The 19,848-nt window shown below is 38.8% G+C and overlaps 2 protein-coding genes across 5 annotated transcripts in view; both read right to left on the bottom strand.

Moving 5' to 3' along the window:
• LOC107730008 (bone morphogenetic protein 6-like) overlaps nt 1–6,392 on the bottom strand; it is a 55,609-nt gene extending 49,217 nt beyond the window's left edge. For all 3 annotated transcript variants that reach the window (XM_016540753.1, XM_016540754.1, XM_016540755.1), the window contains exon 1: nt 5,361–6,392. In XM_016540753.1, the coding sequence (XP_016396239.1) occupies nt 5,361–5,739 (379 nt within the window). In that variant the 5' untranslated portion in view covers nt 5,740–6,392. The remainder of the gene's footprint in view (nt 1–5,360) is intronic.
• A 2,472-nt stretch (nt 6,393–8,864) lies between these two features.
• Nucleotides 8,865–19,848, bottom strand: part of LOC107730011 (2,3-dehydroadipyl-CoA hydratase-like) — a 26,532-nt gene continuing 15,548 nt past the window's right edge. For both annotated transcript variants that reach the window (XM_016540757.1, XM_016540758.1), the window contains exons 5-7: nt 12,292–12,441; nt 11,215–11,497; nt 8,865–11,098 (exon numbers count right to left, since the gene is read on the bottom strand). In XM_016540757.1, the coding sequence (XP_016396243.1) occupies nt 11,262–11,497; nt 12,292–12,441 (386 nt within the window). In that variant the 3' untranslated portion in view covers nt 8,865–11,098; nt 11,215–11,261. The remainder of the gene's footprint in view (nt 11,099–11,214; nt 11,498–12,291; nt 12,442–19,848) is intronic.

The raw sequence follows: 19,848 nt of genomic DNA, 5'->3' as shown, positions 1-19,848 counted from the left end.
AAGGTGTCAGGGATGGGTCAACAGTGTAATTATAAATGTAATTACAGAAATTAATTACAGATGTAATTACATGCAGGTATTTTTTTAAATATAAGTACAATGTAAAAACATGTATGTACACATTGCATTGTACCAAATGATTAATTTAAATGTAAGTACATAGTAGTAAGGCCACTTAATATAAAGTGGGACCTTTTTTTTTTTTTTAAGGAAAAAAATGTTTGTCTTCGTAATCTTGTTTAATAATAAAATGTAATAACTTATTTCGCCTTTTCGTTTTCGGCTGAAGTCACATCCATCTAAGTGACCACTTTCCAATTCACGATTGATACAATCAAGTACCCTCATTATTTTGTTAAATATTCACTTTTCTCAAAAATACACCACATTACAGAGGTAAAATTGCAATAACCGGACCTCCTTCTCTTTGTTTACAGATGTGACGCAAAAAGGAAAGACACGGAATTTATATTTACCGCAAAATCTGACGCGTCATTATTATAAAGGTACCACTGGGGAAATTCAAGGAAAGATTTGAACACTGATTTTTTTTTTAAATGCATTTCTTAATAATTGATTTTTGTTCATTTAAAAAAATGCAGCTTTAAAGTCAACAATGTAATGCCGAAACACTTCTGTAAAAATGTATTGCTGTGAATCAGGATATATAAAAATATAAACAGTAGAGAGGGATTTGATATATGGGGAATTGATCGGATGGTGGTGGTCTATAAATGACAGAGAAATATTAGACGGCTAGGATTGTTTTCAAAGGCAAAGCAAGTTTTTACATTTTGATGGTTGGAATAACATGCACCAATGAATTGTGCACATGAAGACCAGGTACATGCGCTGAGAATGGAAATAAGTCAGTGTCAGTTTCATCATGACTGGGCTAATTTGATACTGCTCTCAGCTACCATTTTTGAGTCATTTTGGATGAAAGCCGCTGCTAAATGACTAATTGTAAATGTGGTAACAAAAGTGCATTACTCTGAGTTCCATTTAACACATTTTACCACATTTTATCAATCCACAGTTCTGCCAGTTTTGCCCAGTTTTTGCTATATCTTTAACACCAAGCATTTCTGCAGACTCTGTTGATCTTCTCCTTGATTCCTTTAACTCAAAAGTTAAGAATGTTATTGATGACATTGCTCCTTTGCTCAGCTACCATTTTTGAGTCATTTTGGATGAAAGCCGCTGCTAAATGACTAATTGTAAATGTGGTAACAAAAGTGCATTACTCTGAGTTCCATTTAACACATTTTACCACATTTTATCAATCCACAGTTCTGCCAGTTTTGCCCCAAAATCAGTGCAGATTTAATCTGTGCCTGGCCATTAGTCTCATTTGCTGCGTTTTCAACAGTTCTTATCAGTTTGCTGAGTCACCCTTGAGAAAATCCCTTTCCTTCTTTACGGAGCTAAAGCATAACTAAAATTCCTTCCTTAATTTCCATGTTAACACCCGCATGCAGACTAGAAGTGATACAGCCCTCCTGTGTCTGTGATCCACGGGCGGTCTTTCAGAAGAGGTCATCCATGTTGTGCATAACCAGCAAACATTAGTTGTGGCCAACTAATTATGTGATAAAATGTGGGTTTAAGAACACACTGTACAGTGCTCAGCACAGATTTGGAGCTCAGCACACTGAAAGACGTTATTAAGAGCGGAAGAACAAAATGAAAGCACATTGTGAAATACAGGATTCATATAGTTATAAGAAGCCAGGATTGTCTAGACCTTGTTAAGCTCTTGAGAAACCCCCTAAAACTATGTGTGTGGGTCACTTTTACTACTTTACAGGCCTAAAGCGAAGCTTACCTGAGTGGCTGTTGACTTTGCTAAGTGGGGAAATGACAGCTGGGCTCTAGTTAAGACATGCGCTGTGGAAAAGAATGAGTTTGAAATGTGTATATGTTTGTATGAGACAGTTACAGGAGGAAATGTGAGTGAACACAAAAGATCCAGGTGGAAAAAGGCAATGATGGACCAAAGGAGAGAAAGCAGGAATGCTTTTTTCCCTATGGATTTTCCCTGGATTACTGGAAGATCCCCCTTTATCCAGAAAAAAGACAAATACACAATATTACCAGTGCAAACAAGAGATGGGAGTTTCCTCAAAATTCTCTGTGCCAAGAAAAGCTTAGGGCATCCTCTACCCTACTATAAACAGAGCAAGACTGGTCAGGAAGAATTGGGAGAATTAGGAACATCAAGAACTCTAAATGTACCTGAATCTGTCACAAACATCACTCAAACTTAAAACCAGGCTCCAGTGAATATCTGCCTGTAGCATGATTCCATGTGTACTTGCCTTGCCTTGCCTTGCCTTGCCTTGCCTGTGTCTGTGATCCACGGGCGGTCTTTCAGAAGAGGTCATCCATGTTGTGCATAACCAGCAAACATTAGTTGTGGCCAACTAATTATGTGATAAAATGTGGGTTTAAGAACACACTGTACAGTGCTCAGCACAGATTTGGAGCTCAGCACACTGAAAGACGTTATTAAGAGCGGAAGAACAAAATGAAAGCACATTGTGAAATACAGGATTCATATAGTTATAAGAAGCCAGGATTGTCTAGACCTTGTTAAGCTCTTGAGAAACCCCCTAAAACTATGTGTGTGGGTCACTTTTACTACTTTACAGGCCTAAAGCGAAGCTTACCTGAGTGGCTGTTGACTTTGCTAAGTGGGGAAATGACAGCTGGGCTCTAGTTAAGACATGCGCTGTGGAAAAGAATGAGTTTGAAATGTGTATATGTTTGTATGAGACAGTTACAGGAGGAAATGTGAGTGAACACAAAAGATCCAGGTGGAAAAAGGCAATGATGGACCAAAGGAGAGAAAGCAGGAATGCTTTTTTCCCTATGGATTTTCCCTGGATTACTGGAAGATCCCCCTTTATCCAGAAAAAAGACAAATACACAATATTACCAGTGCAAACAAGAGATGGGAGTTTCCTCAAAATTCTCTGTGCCAAGAAAAGCTTAGGGCATCCTCTACCCTACTATAAACAGAGCAAGACTGGTCAGGAAGAATTGGGAGAATTAGGAACATCAAGAACTCTAAATGTACCTGAATCTGTCACAAACATCACTCAAACTTAAAACCAGGCTCCAGTGAATATCTGCATGTAGCATGATTCCATGTGTATGATGTGACGTTGTCAATTAGGATACAATCTAGTTTTTCTAGAAACATAAGGACCAGATACATTTTAAAATTAGAAAATCTCCAATACATTACATGAATCATATGCTTTATAATGCTTTCATTTTTGAATTCTTTCACTATGAAAAAGAGCACTGTGAAGATTCTGCCTAACATTGAGCTCCACAAAAGAAACAGTCATACAGGATTAACATTTGAGTAAATTGTGACAGAACTGACATTTTGTGTCACAACGACAATGTTTTTGTTAAATATGTAGGTAATAATTGTGTACAACATACCAATGTTCCTGAAATCCTGACTACTCCTGGCCACACCATAAAAAGGAAATTTGTACTACTGTTCCTACAGTCATACAGTGATTCACATAGGATACACTGACTATCCAAATGTCTGTGAGAAGAAGCCTGGCTATTTCTGGATGTGTCACAACACTGGTCAGTTTCTGTATGCCAATATGCTTCCTTTTTCTCCTACATTTGGAGCTGAGTCACAGGTGTTCTAGACGGATGACTGCAGTAAATGACCATGAAGAATCACCACTTGAATCACAGACAAATCACATAAAACAAGTTATATGACTTCCCTTACAAGAGTCTAGAACAAAACCGTATAAAAAAAAAAATTGTGCAAAATGATCTGTCCTGTCCAAAAACTTTGACTGAAAGGAGTTAAAACCACTTCAAGCCTGTCTCGGGTAACAAATTGGTGGTCAGTTGAAACGAAATTCTGCTTATTTCCAAAAATAACTGAAAATGTGGGTATCGTGTCAGTCAATGGCAAATATCCGTCAACTGACTGCAGAATCAAGAAAGACCACATTTATTAAAAACTTATAAAAGAGACTGACAGAGACAAATGAGCAAATGAAATGAACCCAGCCAACAACCAGAATGTCACAACTCACACAAAAGCATCCCTGGCAACTGATCCAACAATTGGCCCATAGCTGCAGTGAGCAGAGCCAGAAGAGTTTGTATTGTTATAATTAACTTAATTGGGTAACTCCTGGCCCTCGTAGAGGGACGTTCACATAAACAAGTGAATTTTGGACACGAATGCTCCCTCCATTAATGAGCTCTGTGTTTACTTAAGCAAACCACACAGAATCCCTGAGCATAAACAGACCCGTGGTTTGACACTGTGCTCAAGGTCACTATGAGCTTGATAGATGTCAGTTAAAAAAGTGTTGAAGGGCGATATCCAACAAAACCTTACAAAAAAAACTACTGAGGCAGCACCATCAGTCATCTGGTACAGATGAACATATCATGGTACTCCGAGGTAGGCTACTTTAATTACCACGATATATGAGCAAAATATGATTTATGATATTTTTTCTTAGTGAGCTCAAAGAGACATGACAGTGCTTGACAATACAATGTGCACTCCAACGAAAGTTCTTGGTTATAACACTAAAATTAAAATGCCTCAGTCCTACAAGCTACAGTAAACAATGTCACAGAAAAATCTAAATGAAATCAAACATTAGCACTCCAAGCTGCAGAATAAAAATAAACATTTTGGAATGATTGCCTGTACATTTAAACTATTAGGATAAATATAGAAGAATGTATTCATATAAAATAATTTCATGTGCATGCAAAAGTTTTACAAAGGCAAAGGCCATAACTTAAAAAATGTGTGATTAGATAACAAAATATAAAAGCAAGCATATTTTATTTAAAGAAAAACAAAAATATGTTTGTTCAGCTTTAAATAGTCAAAGCAGATATCCTGCTCAAAATAAAAGCTCAAAGTGAGCATTTGTTCACTAAAGTCACACACTAAATGTAATCACACTAGATAACAAACTACAGTTTTCTGAGCCATTTTGAACAACTTTTAGACTGTTTTTTTTTTAAGTGGCTGTATGAAGTCAGTTCTCAAGTTCACACAGGTGTTAGATGTCTTAACAGAGCAAACACAGGTGTAGTTCTTCACATTAACTATGAACATAAAAGTGCCCAAATACTATATCTCCATTTATTAAACAATATACAATATCTACTTTTTAATCATTTACTGTACATTTTTGTGAAATATTTGCTTGAAGAGTGCTTGTGCTATCATTTTTATAAAACGGTTTGTAGTGTGATCCGCATGGATACTGAGATCAGTGTGCAATATCGTTAACAAAATGGATGCAAGAGCAAAAAGGAAATGTAAAAGTTGATCTTACCTAAATTGACAAAACTCATGACCATGTCCGCGTCATGCAGGAACTCTGTGTCATGAAGTGAAGCTAAAGCGGGTCGTGTGGTGGTGAACAGTGATCTGTACTGAGCCACGTCGCTCTTCTCTTTAGTGGACATGCTGTTGTACAGATCCAGCATGAAGAGGGGTGCTGAATTATATTTGCCGCTGTTCAGATGCGGTCTGGGTCTGTGGTTCAGTCCCAGTATGGACAGGATCTCTTTCTGCATCTCTCTCTTCTCCCGAGTCCGTAACATCCGATGCATGAAGTTGGGCTGAAGCTCAGATCCGTCCAGTACAGAACTACCACCTGCCAAATAAACGCTCCACAAGAAGCCCAGCAGAGCAAACCAGACGCGTGTCATCTTTACATCCAGTCTGTGATGATGATGAGGGTGTATTCACTTCTAAATATAAAATCACTTGGAAGCTAGTGTTTTTCCCTCTACTCTTCTGCTTCACGCCATAGGATCTTACAACTAGGTTCTTCAGTGGTTCTTAGGTTCAGCGAAGAACCCTCTTCTTATTAAGGACCATTTTGACGGCATGGTTCCCTGAAAGGTTCATGATTACATTATGGAATCTTCAAATCTGTGCTGGTTTCTGGGTTCTTTAAAGCACTAGTGCATAGATGGTTTTCTGAAGAACTACAGAATAAAAAAAAAAGTTATTGAAAAGGTTATTCTATGGCATCAGGTTGTAAAAACCCGTTGGGTTGTAACTGCCTCTGCAAAACAATATTATCCTGTGCAAAACAAATGCAGTTGTTGTTCAGGTTGTTTTTCCAATTCGCAAAATCTCCATCAATTCTTCGGCGTGATGCTTCGTTCCAGGCAGAAGACCGATTGAAACTTCTCTGTGTCCCATCAAAAGTAGGCTACCTGTTAAGTTTAGTGTATGTATCACAACTATAAATAAAGAAAAAAAATATATATCCGTCACTTTTCCAAACAATTATTTCCTTACGATCTATATATATCTTCTCCGTTCAGTTCTTTGATTTGACATCAGTCTCTGATTCCTACAGAGTGTGTTTGTAGAGTGGACAGCGTCTGTCTCAGAGGCTTTTAAATAAGGGGGCTGAAGCAGGTAGACGCGTCTCGAGCCCGCCCCAGTGCTCGCGTCCAGAGGTGGAGCTTTACAAGACAGTTTTAACATCCTCAAACTCGTCTTTACGTACACGTCTACGTGTCTTCTTTGTAAATGTAGAATTGTAAATTCAGCTTTCATGTCAGGTGTCTACAGTTTGCGTACGAGCGACGCGACGCGGTCGTATTCAACTTAAAATAGCGCGTCGAAGATAATGTCATACAGTATACAACTTCATTCATTGTAAGTGCTGCAGTTGCGTTTCATGTTCGTCTATTAAAACGAAAGCGTTCTAGTTTTGTCGCGGAGGCGTTCAAATGTTACTTTTATTTTAATGTCGTCTTAAAATCAGCTACAGGACGCAACTACAGAACACGTCAGAACGCATCACCCACGTGTACAACAGAACGCGAACTATGTGTAAGACACTTTACTGTCCGTATTGTAGCTTAATGCATTGATTGGAATGTAGACAGTTAGACTAACAAAAGCGTTCTAGTTTTGTTGCTTGAAGACGCCTACACCATGGCATGCAGGCCAATAAACCGAAATTCGCCTGTGAAAGAATACCATCAATTAAATAAGAATTGTAGGTAATTATCCAAGTGATTACAGCTTACTTCTTTCTATAAATTTCACCACAACATCGTAAATGAACTTACGCTATGTAATCGAGTCATTTTATGGCCGAAGCGTGACCCCTAACGACACAGAAAATAAGCGCAACAAAAAATATATATATTGTAAATGTAAATATATTTTTTCTGAAAAATGTGGATGTTTGACAAGTCACTCAACCTGTAGACTGAACCTGACTGTATTGTTTTATCTTGTGTAAAATCTTGATCACCTGTTTTTCTCCAGTATTTTTAGAGGAGTTCTCTGATGTTTGAGATTACACACATCAGACAGATAGACAGCAAACTGATGTTTGCGGTCAGGGTCAGGTGCAATGCTTTAAAGACACTCACTGAATTTACTATAATAAGAGAGACAGCTTATGTGTTTATGTTATGGAGACTGATTTCAGAAAACACACACACACACACACACACACACACAAATTCACATGCTATGTTGTGTCTGGTGAGATCTAGATTGATAAAATGGCCATGTGTTGTTATCTCTAAGTGGCTAATCTTATCTAGCGGGCCAGAAAAGCATGCATCAAAGCGACGCAAACCAATGCCAGCCACCCACTTCCCGTCCCTTCATCAGTCCAATCACTGATAGCCCATCACTCAAACACACACACACACACACACACATGATGATGAGTTTCCATGTTTTACGGGGACATGCCATAGACATAATGATTTTTATACTATACAAGCTGTATTTTCTATCCCCATACCCTAAACCCCTCACACAAAATTTCAGCATTTATAGATTTAGAAAAAAAAAAAAAAAATTATTCTGTATGATTTATAAGCTGTTTTCCTAATGGGGACCAAAAAATGCCCCCACAAGGTCAGAAATTAGGTCACCATCTTTGCGGGAACAGTTGGTCCTCATAGCGGGGGGATACCAGGTACACACACTTTTGCAAAATTTAAATTGAACAAATATATAATATAATTTTTCAGAAGCTGGATAGACTTCAATTTCTATTGAAGGCACCATAAAAGTAGTTAATGTGATTTGTGCACTATATTCAAAATATTTTGAAATAATAAGATACACCAGATATAGTTATACTATATAAACAAAATGTTGAAATGAATAACATTTCTGGATTCAATATAAATTGTTCAATGAACATTTTTATTCTTCTTAATAAATAAATAAATAAATAAAGTTAAAATACTTACTGTTTCAATAATATATAGGCATAATATGTAAACACTATGCTTGTTAGTGTGACGGTGTGAAAAATAGCTTCTCTGTATAAATTTATATAAACTTTTAAAACTTCACTGCCACAAGAATGAGTGTAAACTCATGTGTAAAAATGATAAGAACAACTTATATTAAATATGTTTTACATTGCTATTACTTCTTCCAAAAAATGGTTCCATATGCTTGTAAGTGCCTCAACATAACCCTTTTGTGTGTGTGTGTGTGTGTGATAATCAACATAACGCCACAAATGTTGTTGTTTTAACTTTTAATGTTTGAAAATAACCTGTATTATTCCCTTACATATTGGATCACTATGAACTGCCCTTTTGTGGAAAAGCACTTTGGATATTTTTTTAAGCCTCAACATAACCCTTTTGTGTGTGTGTGTGTGTGTGATAATCAACATAACGCCACAAATGTTGTTGTTTTAACTTTTAATGTTTGAAAATAACCTGTATTATTCCCTTACATATTTGATCACTATGAACTGCCCTTTTGTTGAAAAGCACTTTGGATATTTTTTTAAGAATCTAAAAAAAAAAAAAAAGACCATAGAGGTTTGGAGGAACATGAGGGTAAATAATAAAAGTAATAATACTAGAGTCAACTAGTCCTTTAAGACATAAACAATCTCAGAAAGTGAAAGGAAACAGACAGTGACAAGATAAAAGCTGAGCATTCCTCTGCAAATGCATTTCAAATGATAGCTGAAAGTGTTAAACACACACTTGCACACAGCCATAAGACAAAATGTGCATACAGCACGCCATTTCATACATTCCATTGCACCATCTGCAACAGCAAGATGCTGTGGTAGTTGTTTGTTTTCATGGTCACTTTAAAATAAATGGCTGTAACAAGTTGACTTGAAATGATCAAAAAGTGTCACATTCATTTCAGGGGGTACGATCACAGAAAGGATGAGAGGAAAGTGCAGCATTAAGGAATGCAAAAGTGCAGCATTCATGTTTGAACTCATCCATTCTTCAAGGGTCAGTTGCTAATCGGCTGTCAGTAGCGTGATGAATGGCCTGTGCGTGAGTCTGTGTGGGGTCGGTTAACAGACTAACTTTCCTGTCATCATACTGTCTAGACAAAGCCTCACTTTAAAGACACATGCACTCCCACATATCTGTTCTTTTTTTATATATAGGAAGGATATGAAGGCAATGCATGTTTTTTTTTCCAATGTTTGCTTGACCCCTCTATTCCTGCAAATACAAATATTTTAAGAACACACTTTTGAGAGTTGGTAATCAAGTTTGCAGGTTTGAGCACTGTAAGGATAATTTCCATTATGCCCTTTATCAAGACACTGAACTCCAGGTTGCTCCTGGAGGACTGAGACTGTAGTACACTGATCAGCCACAACATTAAATCCACTGACAGGTTAAGTAAATAAACATTGATTATATTGTTACAGTGGCACCTATCAATGGGTGTGATTATACATTAGGCCACAAGTGAACAGTCAGTTCTTGAATTGTATGAGTTGGAAGCAGGAAAAATGGGTAAGCAAAATGATCTGAGTGACTTGGGCCAAAAAATGAAAGCTAGATGACTGGGTCAGAGCATTATCAAACCGGCAAGTCTTTTGGGGTGCTCCTGGTATGCAGTGGTTACTATTACCTATCAAAAGTAGTGCAAGGAAGGACAATTGGTGAACCAGTGTCAGGGTCATGGGTGCCCAAGGCTCACTGATGCACATGGGGAGCGAAGGCAAGCCTGTCTGGTCCGTTCACACAGAAGAGCCACTGTACCTCAAATTCCTGAAAAACCTATTGCTGGCCATAATACAAAAGCAGTCAGAACACACAGTGCATATTAATTTACTGCTTATGGGACTGCATAGCCATAGACTGGTCAGAGTGCCCATGGTGACCCCTGTCCACTGCCGAAAGTACCTACAATGGGCAAGTGAGCGACAGAACTGGACCATGGAGCACTGGAAGAAGGTTGCATGGTCTGATGAATCACGTTTCAGATCAGATGGATGGCCAGGAGCATGTGTGTTACTGAAGATGGCAAGAGGATGCAGTATGGGAAGGAAGCAGTGTAATGCTCTGGGCAATTTTCTGTTGGGAAACCTTGGGTCCTGGCATTCATGTGGATGTCACTTTGGCATGTACCACCTACCTAAAAATTGTTGCAGACCACATACACCCCTTCATGGCAATGGTGTTCCCTGATGGCAGTGGCCTCATTCAGCAGGATAATGCTCCATGACACACTGCAAAAATTGTTCAGGAATGGTTTGAGGAACATGACAAAGAGTTCAAGGTGTTGCCGTGGCCTAATCTGATTGAGCATCTGTAGGATGTGTTGGACCAACAAATCCGATCCATGGAGGCCAGGCCACACCTTGCAAGTTGAAAAACTTAAATGATCTGCTGCTAATATCTAGTTGCCAGATACTACAGGACACGTTCAGAGGTCTTGTGGAGTCCATGCCTTTCCGCATCAGAGCTGTTTTGGCAGCACGAGGTGTACCAATACAATATTGGGCGGGTGGTTTTAATGTTGTGGCTGATCAGTGAAAGTATACAGTACATAACAGCATCTGCAAAATAAACCACTCATGAACTGCATTTACAAACCTGCATGACAAATCCCCTGAAAAAAAACAAACTTCAGTATGATCTTTAATATATTTGATTAGCAAAAAAAAAAAAAATTGCTAATGGGAACTTGATCTAAGGCAAGTGCACATCTCTTCATGATATACAAGTTTTAAAATGGTCAAGTAATATTTAAATTGTCACAGCATACTGGTTTCATAACAATTACAGAATACTGACAACAAATCATTATTGTGTGTATTATTATGTGCACGTTTTATCTTAACCCAAATCAAAAACAGTCCAAAGACTCTAACCTGTGATACCCGTACCTGAAATTAACAGTAATATCAGCATTATTTAGTTACACACTGTCTCACGTCCGTTCATCTGGCCATTTACAGTTTACTCTTAGAGAACGTCCCACCTCTCCCAGCACCTAAGGTGAATTTTGTTGCTCCAGTGACTGCTTCAGCTACAATGACTGGCAGGCCATGGTCAAACTCATACTGCATGGACTGGGTGAAGGAGGAGGAGTCAAAGACAGCGTGGTAGGCGGAGTCACGGTCAGCACGGAGACAGAGCTGTGGAAATGCGCTGACCTGTTCAGCAAGTTCAAGAGCCACTTGAAGTGCTAAGACAAATACACACAGACTGACAGTTAGATGTGAAGAAACACTGAGTAGATGTGACACTCCTAAACAATTTTTTTTTCAGCTGACCATAATGTGTGACCTCCATATCATCACTCATTTCCTTCTGATATGAACTCATTTTGTCCTTCTGTGTAGCACATGAAAGCTCTGGCCTCCAGCTCTAGTCCACTCGAGTGACTTTGAAACTGAAGTGCTTACTTTAACAGTATTTCTAAACAGCTTTGTGCTCATCTCATCTAACCTCGCTGTACATATACAGTACAGCATCAAAAGATACACTGGCATGTTGTAGAAAAGGTAGACAGAGTTAGAGGGAATCACATCATTGCAAACCTGTACGACTTTCTTGTGTATAGATCACAAAATAGGCTAGATTTACTGCAGAATGTTCAACTTCACACTGCTCTTTTTCATAAAGTGTAAAAATATAGAATAGCAGAATACCACAAGCACACTCTAAAGTTTGTAATAATATAAAACATTTAATAATACATACAGCGATTATCTATATTCCAAAGCTTCTGAAGCAAAACAACAGGTTTGTTTGAGAAACAGACCTAAATTGAAATGAATTTCTCAAATTTAATTTGTGCTTTTGCATATTAAAACTTTCCACATTATGATTAGTCATGTGACAAGAACACCCACTAACACATGTTTCTAATTAACTATCAATGATATTATTTCAACACAGATAAAATGTATTTCAAGTGGTTTATGATCAACTGCTTCATCATGCTAAAGCAAGTTTCAGAGGGTACTGTATGTGTACCTTGGCCATCAGGCACCACTCTGTTTGCCAGTCCAAATGTTAAAGCCTCTTGCGCCTTCACCGGTCGTCCTGTGAGGATGAGATCTAGTGCTCGCGAGAGACCAATCAGCTGTGGCAATCTCACCGTACCCCCATCAATCAATGGCACACCTGTGTGAGACAAACAGAAAAAGGCTTATAGACACAGAGGAGCTGAGGATTAACTGGTAGGAGGTGAATTATGAATGAACACACACAGATATATACTACCGCTGTAGTTTGAGGTCAGATTTTTTATTTGAAAGATATTACTTTATTTATTATAAAATACTTTATTAGGCAAGGATGCATTAAATTGATCAAAATAAGAATAAAGATGTTTATGATGTCGTAAAAGTTATCTATATTTCCTGCATTGTACTGCTGTAGAATACCCATGCCATTTCAATGTACAATTTGTCACTGGCTTTTTGCGCACATGACAAATAAACTTGAAACTAAAAACTATAACTATAAATAAATGTTGTTCTGTCATGACAACTCTCAGAGGGATTGGCATGGTAATGTACATGACAATGTTAATGTATTTGGTCTTGGCGGAATAGATCTGCTATGCTGCTGCTGCTGCTGCGGCAGAGCAATTACCGAGACTTGCTACTGCCAATACATCCACAACATTCTGCTGTAAGCATGTAAGAAATACTGCTGCTGCACATATAACATATCTGAATAACCCCCATATAGCATATATGAATCACCCCATAGCAGATCTATACAGGTGGAGCTGGGGAAGGTGGAGGGTTTCTGAAGTGCGCTGCCAACTGCTACAGCAAACAAAAGCCAGGTATTTGAATATTGAGCAGCGAGCTCATTGGCTCATCAGTATACAGGAGAGAACCAATCAGCTGCCATGTGACAATGATGTCACCAGGTCAGATTGAGCTAGACCTATCGAACTACTCCATCTAGAGTTTCATGTCAGAACTCTGTATTTCTTGTGAACTTTCTATTTATCAAAGAATTCTGAAAAAAAAAAAAATGTGTGACCGTTTCTACAAAAATAGTAAGCAGCAAAACTGTTTTTTACATTGATTTCTTGAGCACCAAATCTGAATTATTATTTTAAAATGATTTCTGAAGTATCACGACAGTGAAGACTAGAGTAATTGGTGAAAATTCAGCTTTTAAAGTATTTTAAAGTAGAAAGCAGTTATTTTCAGTTGTGGTAATTGTGGTCATATATATGAATGCAGCCTTGAGAATTAGCAGACTTTCAAAAATATGAAATATTAGTTAAATATTAGTTAATATTAGTAAAACATAATTCATATTGATATTACAAATTTTGATATAATTTAACATAGACTTAAAGGGTTAGTTCACCCAAAGTTTCTGTCATTAATTACTCACCCTTGTGTTGTTCCAAACCCGTAAGACCTTTGTTCACTTCGGAACACAATTTAAGATATTTTTGATTAAATCTGAGGGCTCTCTGACCCTCCCATAGACAGCAAGGTAACTACCACGTTCAAGGTCCAGAAAAGTACCAAGATGATCGACAAAGTAGTCCGTGTGACATCAGTGGTTCAACTGTAAAGTTACGAAGCTACGAGAATACTTTTTTTGTGCAAAGAAAGCAAAAATAATGACTCATACGCTAAATAACGTGGCGGCGCCACACGCTCGCTTCATGATACTGTCGTGAACGTGCATCCACAAGTGACGCAGTAGAGACGAAAATGTGGAATGAAGTCGTTATTTTTGTTTTCTTTGCTCAAAAAAGTATTCTCGTACCTTCGTAACTTTACAGTTGAACCACTGATGTCACACGGACTACTTTGTCGATCATCTTGGTTAATGAGTTAATGAGTGGATGCATCTGCTACCAATCATCTGTCCTCTCAGTCAACACACTACACATTTGGCAGCCTGAGCTGAGGTGGGAGGGAGTTTCTTTCAGTAAGCACATCCTTCCATATATCCTCTGCTCTTTTTTATCCTATTACTCATGTCTGTCATTCAGAAAGTCAGTCCTCAATCTCTATTACACATCTGCAAGCATGCAGCTGACACACATCAGACGTGATGAGGTGCATCTGTTTCAGAAGACGAACCTATAAAGTCTTTAAAGCAGAGGCAGTGTAGAATCCATAAATGGAAGAAATCCAAATGAGGAATGAAGGTACATTCACGTTAATATTAATTAAATAACCAGAGTCGCCAAATCTAGGTTTGACCAGCTGACCATCTAAAAAAATCCAAGGGATTTTTTGACAAACAAGAAAAAAGTGCATTTAGGAATCAGTGTGGCCAAACCCTCAAAGGTACATTTTTACAGTGTGCATATTAATACTTTAAGAGTACACACAGTATTAGTACCTTGAGGAGTATATATGATACCTTTAGGGGTATGTACGGTACAAACATGTACCTCTGAGTATACCACCCCAGATATAATGTTTGCATGCACTCTTTTTTTGTCAATCCAAATTAATCTAATCCAAATTTAAATTTCTGTAAATTCTGTTATATGTACCCTAAAGCTACACATTTAAGCTATCATTGCTCTGTTATTTTTCAATCTGATTGAGAAAGCAGCCTGATTCAAGGGTTTACATGGCTAAAATTTTTGTTAGTGTTGTCTCTTGACAGCAAGAAGGTTCCAGGATCGGGTCCTGGAGGCCATTCTGTGTGGAGTTTGCACGTTCTCCAATGTTGCCGTGGTTCTCCTTCTGGTGCTCTGGTTTCCCCACAATTCCAAGACTTTGAATTGCCTGTAGGTATGAGTAAGAGTGTGAATATTTATGTCTGTGTGTGTTATCCCTGTTACCCCTTTTCCACCAAGGCAGTTTAAGTGCTGGTTCGGAGCCAGGGCCTAGTTTCAAATAGGTTCTTTGTCTTTCGACACACAAAGCACCAGCTCCGAACAAGGAAAAGTGGTTCGTAAGTAGCACCATAACATTGCTTGTCTGGAAGTAAGAACTGCATGTGTCAGGGGCAGGGGTTACCGTGACCAACAAGATGAACAGAAACTTTTGACCACCATTTTTGAAATAGCAGCTAAACACGAACACGTTGAATTCGCCGTGTTTGGATGCTGATGTAAATTCGTACAGCCATGAACATCAATAGCAATGCAACGTCCACCATTGTTGATTGTGTGTTTAAGCTTGTTCAGGCTGCATCAGCGCTGCACGGACCGGTCGGTGTGCCGCGGGAGTGATTGGAAAGCAGACTCTCTTTATGCTTTTGGATCGCTTTCGCTGTGCTTTGGTGTCGTGCGCCGATCGGTCTGCATGGCGCTGATGCATCTCGTACAAGCTTGTTGTGTATGGCGCTGCCACGCTAGCGTTACTGGGAAAGATAAGACTATTCAGTGACGTAAGACCTGGCTCTGTGGTGGCTCTCTAGCCCGTGGAAAGGCAAACAGGTTCTTAGAAGGCTCGCCAGTTGAACCAACTCTGAACCGGCAATAGCACTGGCTCTGAACTAGCACCCGGTTCATGCTGGTGGATTGGATGGACTGGCTGGTTCCTGGGACAGGCATCCCCATCACCCAATACAGAACTGCTTGTTCTGTGTACACATATGGCTGGACTGAGTTTAGTCAGTTTGATGGAGGTGATTCCCAATTAGAATCTGTCTGATTGAGCCATCATTCTGATTATAAAGAGTGTGACGAGTGGGGGCGGGGCCGAGAGCCGTGGGAACGGAGCGAGGCCGGTGGAGTAATTGATAATGAGCAACACCTGCACCACTCACCAGTCTCGAGTCTCCCGGAGGAGCTCCGGAAGGATAAAAGGGAGGAGTGACGACAGTGTCGGACGAGAGAGAACCAGGCCTGGATTTTATTTTGCAGTCGTCCGCGAGGGGCTGCCGCTTTACTTTCATTTTGTGTTTGTTTATTTTATTAAAATCTTTAAATGTTCGCTGGTTCCCGCCTCCTTCTTCCCGAACTACGAACTTTGTTACAAAGAGATTATTGGGTTGCATGTAAACAAAGCTTGTGTGAACACCACTGTGTACAGGCACTATTAAGAGACTAGAGGTTTCACAGGCACATTTATTGGTCAAAATGATGTGACTGTGAGTTAAAGTAATCCATACATCTCTTCAAATCAATCCACTACCTTTATGCCCAGACCTTCACTATTGTGCAAAATCCTCTTGCTCTCACACACAGGAGACACTGAAGTGGCACAATGGCTTTACAGAAATCACCGACTGACTCCCTGTCACTAGTCCTGCATTAGCACCTGAGTGATTTCAATTCACCTCAGGTGTTTGACTGAATGAATGGATCTGTCTGTGTAAGCCTGAGCCTGCGGTTGAACTTTTATGTCTTCCTGTACGTGTTCATGCTGGTGATACTGGTATCCACAGAACATCAAAGTCCCAATAAGGCCTACGACGCAAGCTTGCACACACAGTGGTGTTGGGTTAATGCCGTGTTAGACCACAGTACCACACTAGAGCTCAGGATAAAAACCTTTACACGCACACATGACTATACAATTACACAAACGCAACAAAAGCTAAATGAGAAGCTTTAAGAAATGGTCTACATGTCTGTGAAATCAGAACCAACACGACAATGATACAAAACCTGTCCCTTATTAATTATATTTATAAATCCCTAACGGATAAACCTGAAATTTAGTTCATTTCAGATTAAGCTATTCAATTCAAATAAATGAATGCATTAAAGAAAGTCTTCCATTCTCAAGACAACTCAAAACCGTCAACATATTTGATGAAATCTGCATTTCTGAGTCCAAGAATTATAGGCCAAGGAAGGATCTGAAGGTTGAAGGAGAATGTCTGTAAAATCGGAGAAAGGTCGAGTCATTTCAGTTGTTGGCAGCCGCTCTGGTGGCTGAGGTGGACAAATGGAAACTGCATTCAGAACAACTGGATTTGACCACCTGGGCTGTTGGATTAGATACAATGTGTGCAGTCAGGCCCTCTTAAAAATGATAAACTCAGATTTCACAGATCTTCTGGTCTCTGATAAATGTACTGCATTTCATTTGAGCTGGGAACAAACTGTCCAAGTGAAACAGAATATTCAATGAGAAAACAATGACTGGACCTTGAAAAGCAGGCATTCCATAACAGAATGGAATCAGACTTGAATGTGACGTTCCAGTGAAGTTCCCGTCCAGAAACTTTTGAAACCTAGGTCAGGTTAGGTCAGGTTAGGACATTTTGACATATCCCAATGGTAACACTTTTTGTCAAATTACCTGCAAAGCCTAAATAGCTATATATGATGTCAGCCAAAAAAGAAAGTAGTTTTAAATGTGGCCAAAGTTATTACTTTTAAATGAAAGTTTATAAAGTTTTTTTTTTCTTTGGTATAACATGCACTGTTAAACTGTGCACAATAAGACCAGGAAGGTACATTATAGGGCCAATGTGCTAAAGACGACATAACTTTTTACTCAGTCAAACACTATTTCCCTTGGGTTTTAATTTGTAACTGCACTAGCTGAATCACTTAAATGGCTTGTCCACATTCTTTTCAGGGCTGTTTCTTTCAATTTGGTGGCTCAGTGTAGTATCTGAAGACACAACAGGACGTATTTGGCCACATCAGAGAGATTTCAGTCAGTTTTGGTAGCATATTTTCCTTTCCCAGGGTAACCTCCCCCATCCGCATCTCTTTTTCATTTCTTTCTCTTAGTCTCTCACCACGAGGGATTCCCCATGGCTGTTCCCATCTTGGTCTCCCAAATACAGCCCTAAAATTCACTTGCCAAAACAAGATTAGGTAAAATAAAACCTACAAGCAGGATGTTAAAATAAACCCTTTTTCACTGATGGTGGCCAAGACATCTATTATGTGAGATGAATGGTGTTTAAGGGCCTGCTGTGCACTGTGGGTAAGTACAGGAGAGAGTGAGGAAAATTCAGAGGAAATAAGTGGGTAGTGTCAGAGCGCTTAGCCTTGTTCTGGGAGAAAAAGTCTCCAAATGATAGTTCTCATTTAAACGCAATCATAGCAGAATGGCCACAGGAACCTATGTGTGGCAAAAATAACACATAAAATTTGTTGACAAAACATTTTGGTAGGTTGAGGGAATGGTTACATGTTAGATGCTCCAATCAGAAGTGTAATGTGACTATAGATATATCATATCCTGTAAGCTATTCGATTCGTTCATGATTTCAGAAATAAATAAAATTTTCTGGAGAAAATGTGTAGTGTCTGCCTGTGCAAGTCGCTGCCTCAGTGTCAGGATATTGCTAGTGGTTGCTAAGCTGTACTGAGTATGTATGAGCAAGTTGCTATGCGGTTGATAGAGTGTTGTAGGTGGTTGCCAGGGATTTGCTACGTATCTGCTACATATTTAACCAAGATGTCCTGAGTGATGTATATTATATTGCTGTGTGATTGTTAGGATGTTGTGGGTGGTTGCTATGTGGTGGCATAGGTGTGGTTTTTAACATGTTTCTATACAGTTGCATGTTTCTAGGAAGTTGCTATGCATTTGCAAGGCTGTTATAAATGTTAATATAGATGATAAGGTGCATTACTAGCTGACAACCCAGACTCTGAGCTGTTCATGTTGATTATTTACAGATTAATTATAGGAATTATTAAACAGAAATATGTAAGTTGCAACCGACGACAGGCCAATTATTCTACTTACATCATGGTTACCACACCTCAAGTCATTGTTCATATATTTTATTGCAAGCAGGCATGTGCGGGGGAGGGGGCTCAATTTGGGAGCTCAAGCCCCTGCCCTTTTCCCCAAATTAATCAAATATGCCCCTCTTTCAACAATTATCAACAATAATATTGTGGTCAATAAAACAACATGCTTTTGAATCATAATTATTATGATGAACATGTTCAAAATTAGTAATGAATGGCTCAAAACTTCTGTTTTGGAAAATGCCTGTTTATTTTTATTTATAGTCTGAGATGTTATTGCCATTGAGTTGCTATAGATTGTGTGCCTCTTAAACAAGCTCAAATTTCATTGGACAATGTGAAGTGGAGAGGTATCTTCCCAGTTTTATTCATAAATTGGTTGAAAACTACGTAGCCACTGTCTGTTTTCTTTCTTTCTTTTTTTTTTAAAGCTGCAGTCTGTAAATTTTGCCTCTTTGTCGCCATCTCTGTTTGAAAACCTGCAATTGCAGCTGTTTGCAGAATTATCTTCCTTGCATGGGTTGTGCGTCGGCACGGCTCCAGCACAGATGAATCTAATGTTTTGAGGAGTATGTGTGGCAGTCAGTCACCGCACCGGTGTGGATATTTACTGTACTTCGCAATCACAGATTCTAGCCTACGTCTTGGAATACATGACTCAAATAAGAAGTTTCACCGTATATTGTCATCTGAACAAGTAAGTAACAAGTCTGCCACGTTTGTTCTGACCAACTGAGGAAAAAAGCATTACAATAAATCACGCTACCAATGGTGATTTAATCTAAAAATGGGTTAGCTCATATCACATCAAACCATGCAAATTATTATTATTGCTATTTATACTTTATTCTCAAATTATTAATGTTAGCCACATCAGCATTGCATGACTATGAGTATAGTGTGTATTAGTGTGT

Source organism: Sinocyclocheilus rhinocerous, unplaced genomic scaffold (genome assembly GCF_001515625.1).
Source record: "Sinocyclocheilus rhinocerous isolate Xijiao unplaced genomic scaffold, SAMN03320098_v1.1 scaffold969, whole genome shotgun sequence".
Classification (NCBI taxonomy): Eukaryota; Metazoa; Chordata; class Actinopteri; order Cypriniformes; family Cyprinidae; genus Sinocyclocheilus; species Sinocyclocheilus rhinocerous.
Note: the sequence above shows the minus strand (reverse complement) of the source record. Positions and strands in the feature narration are given on the sequence as shown.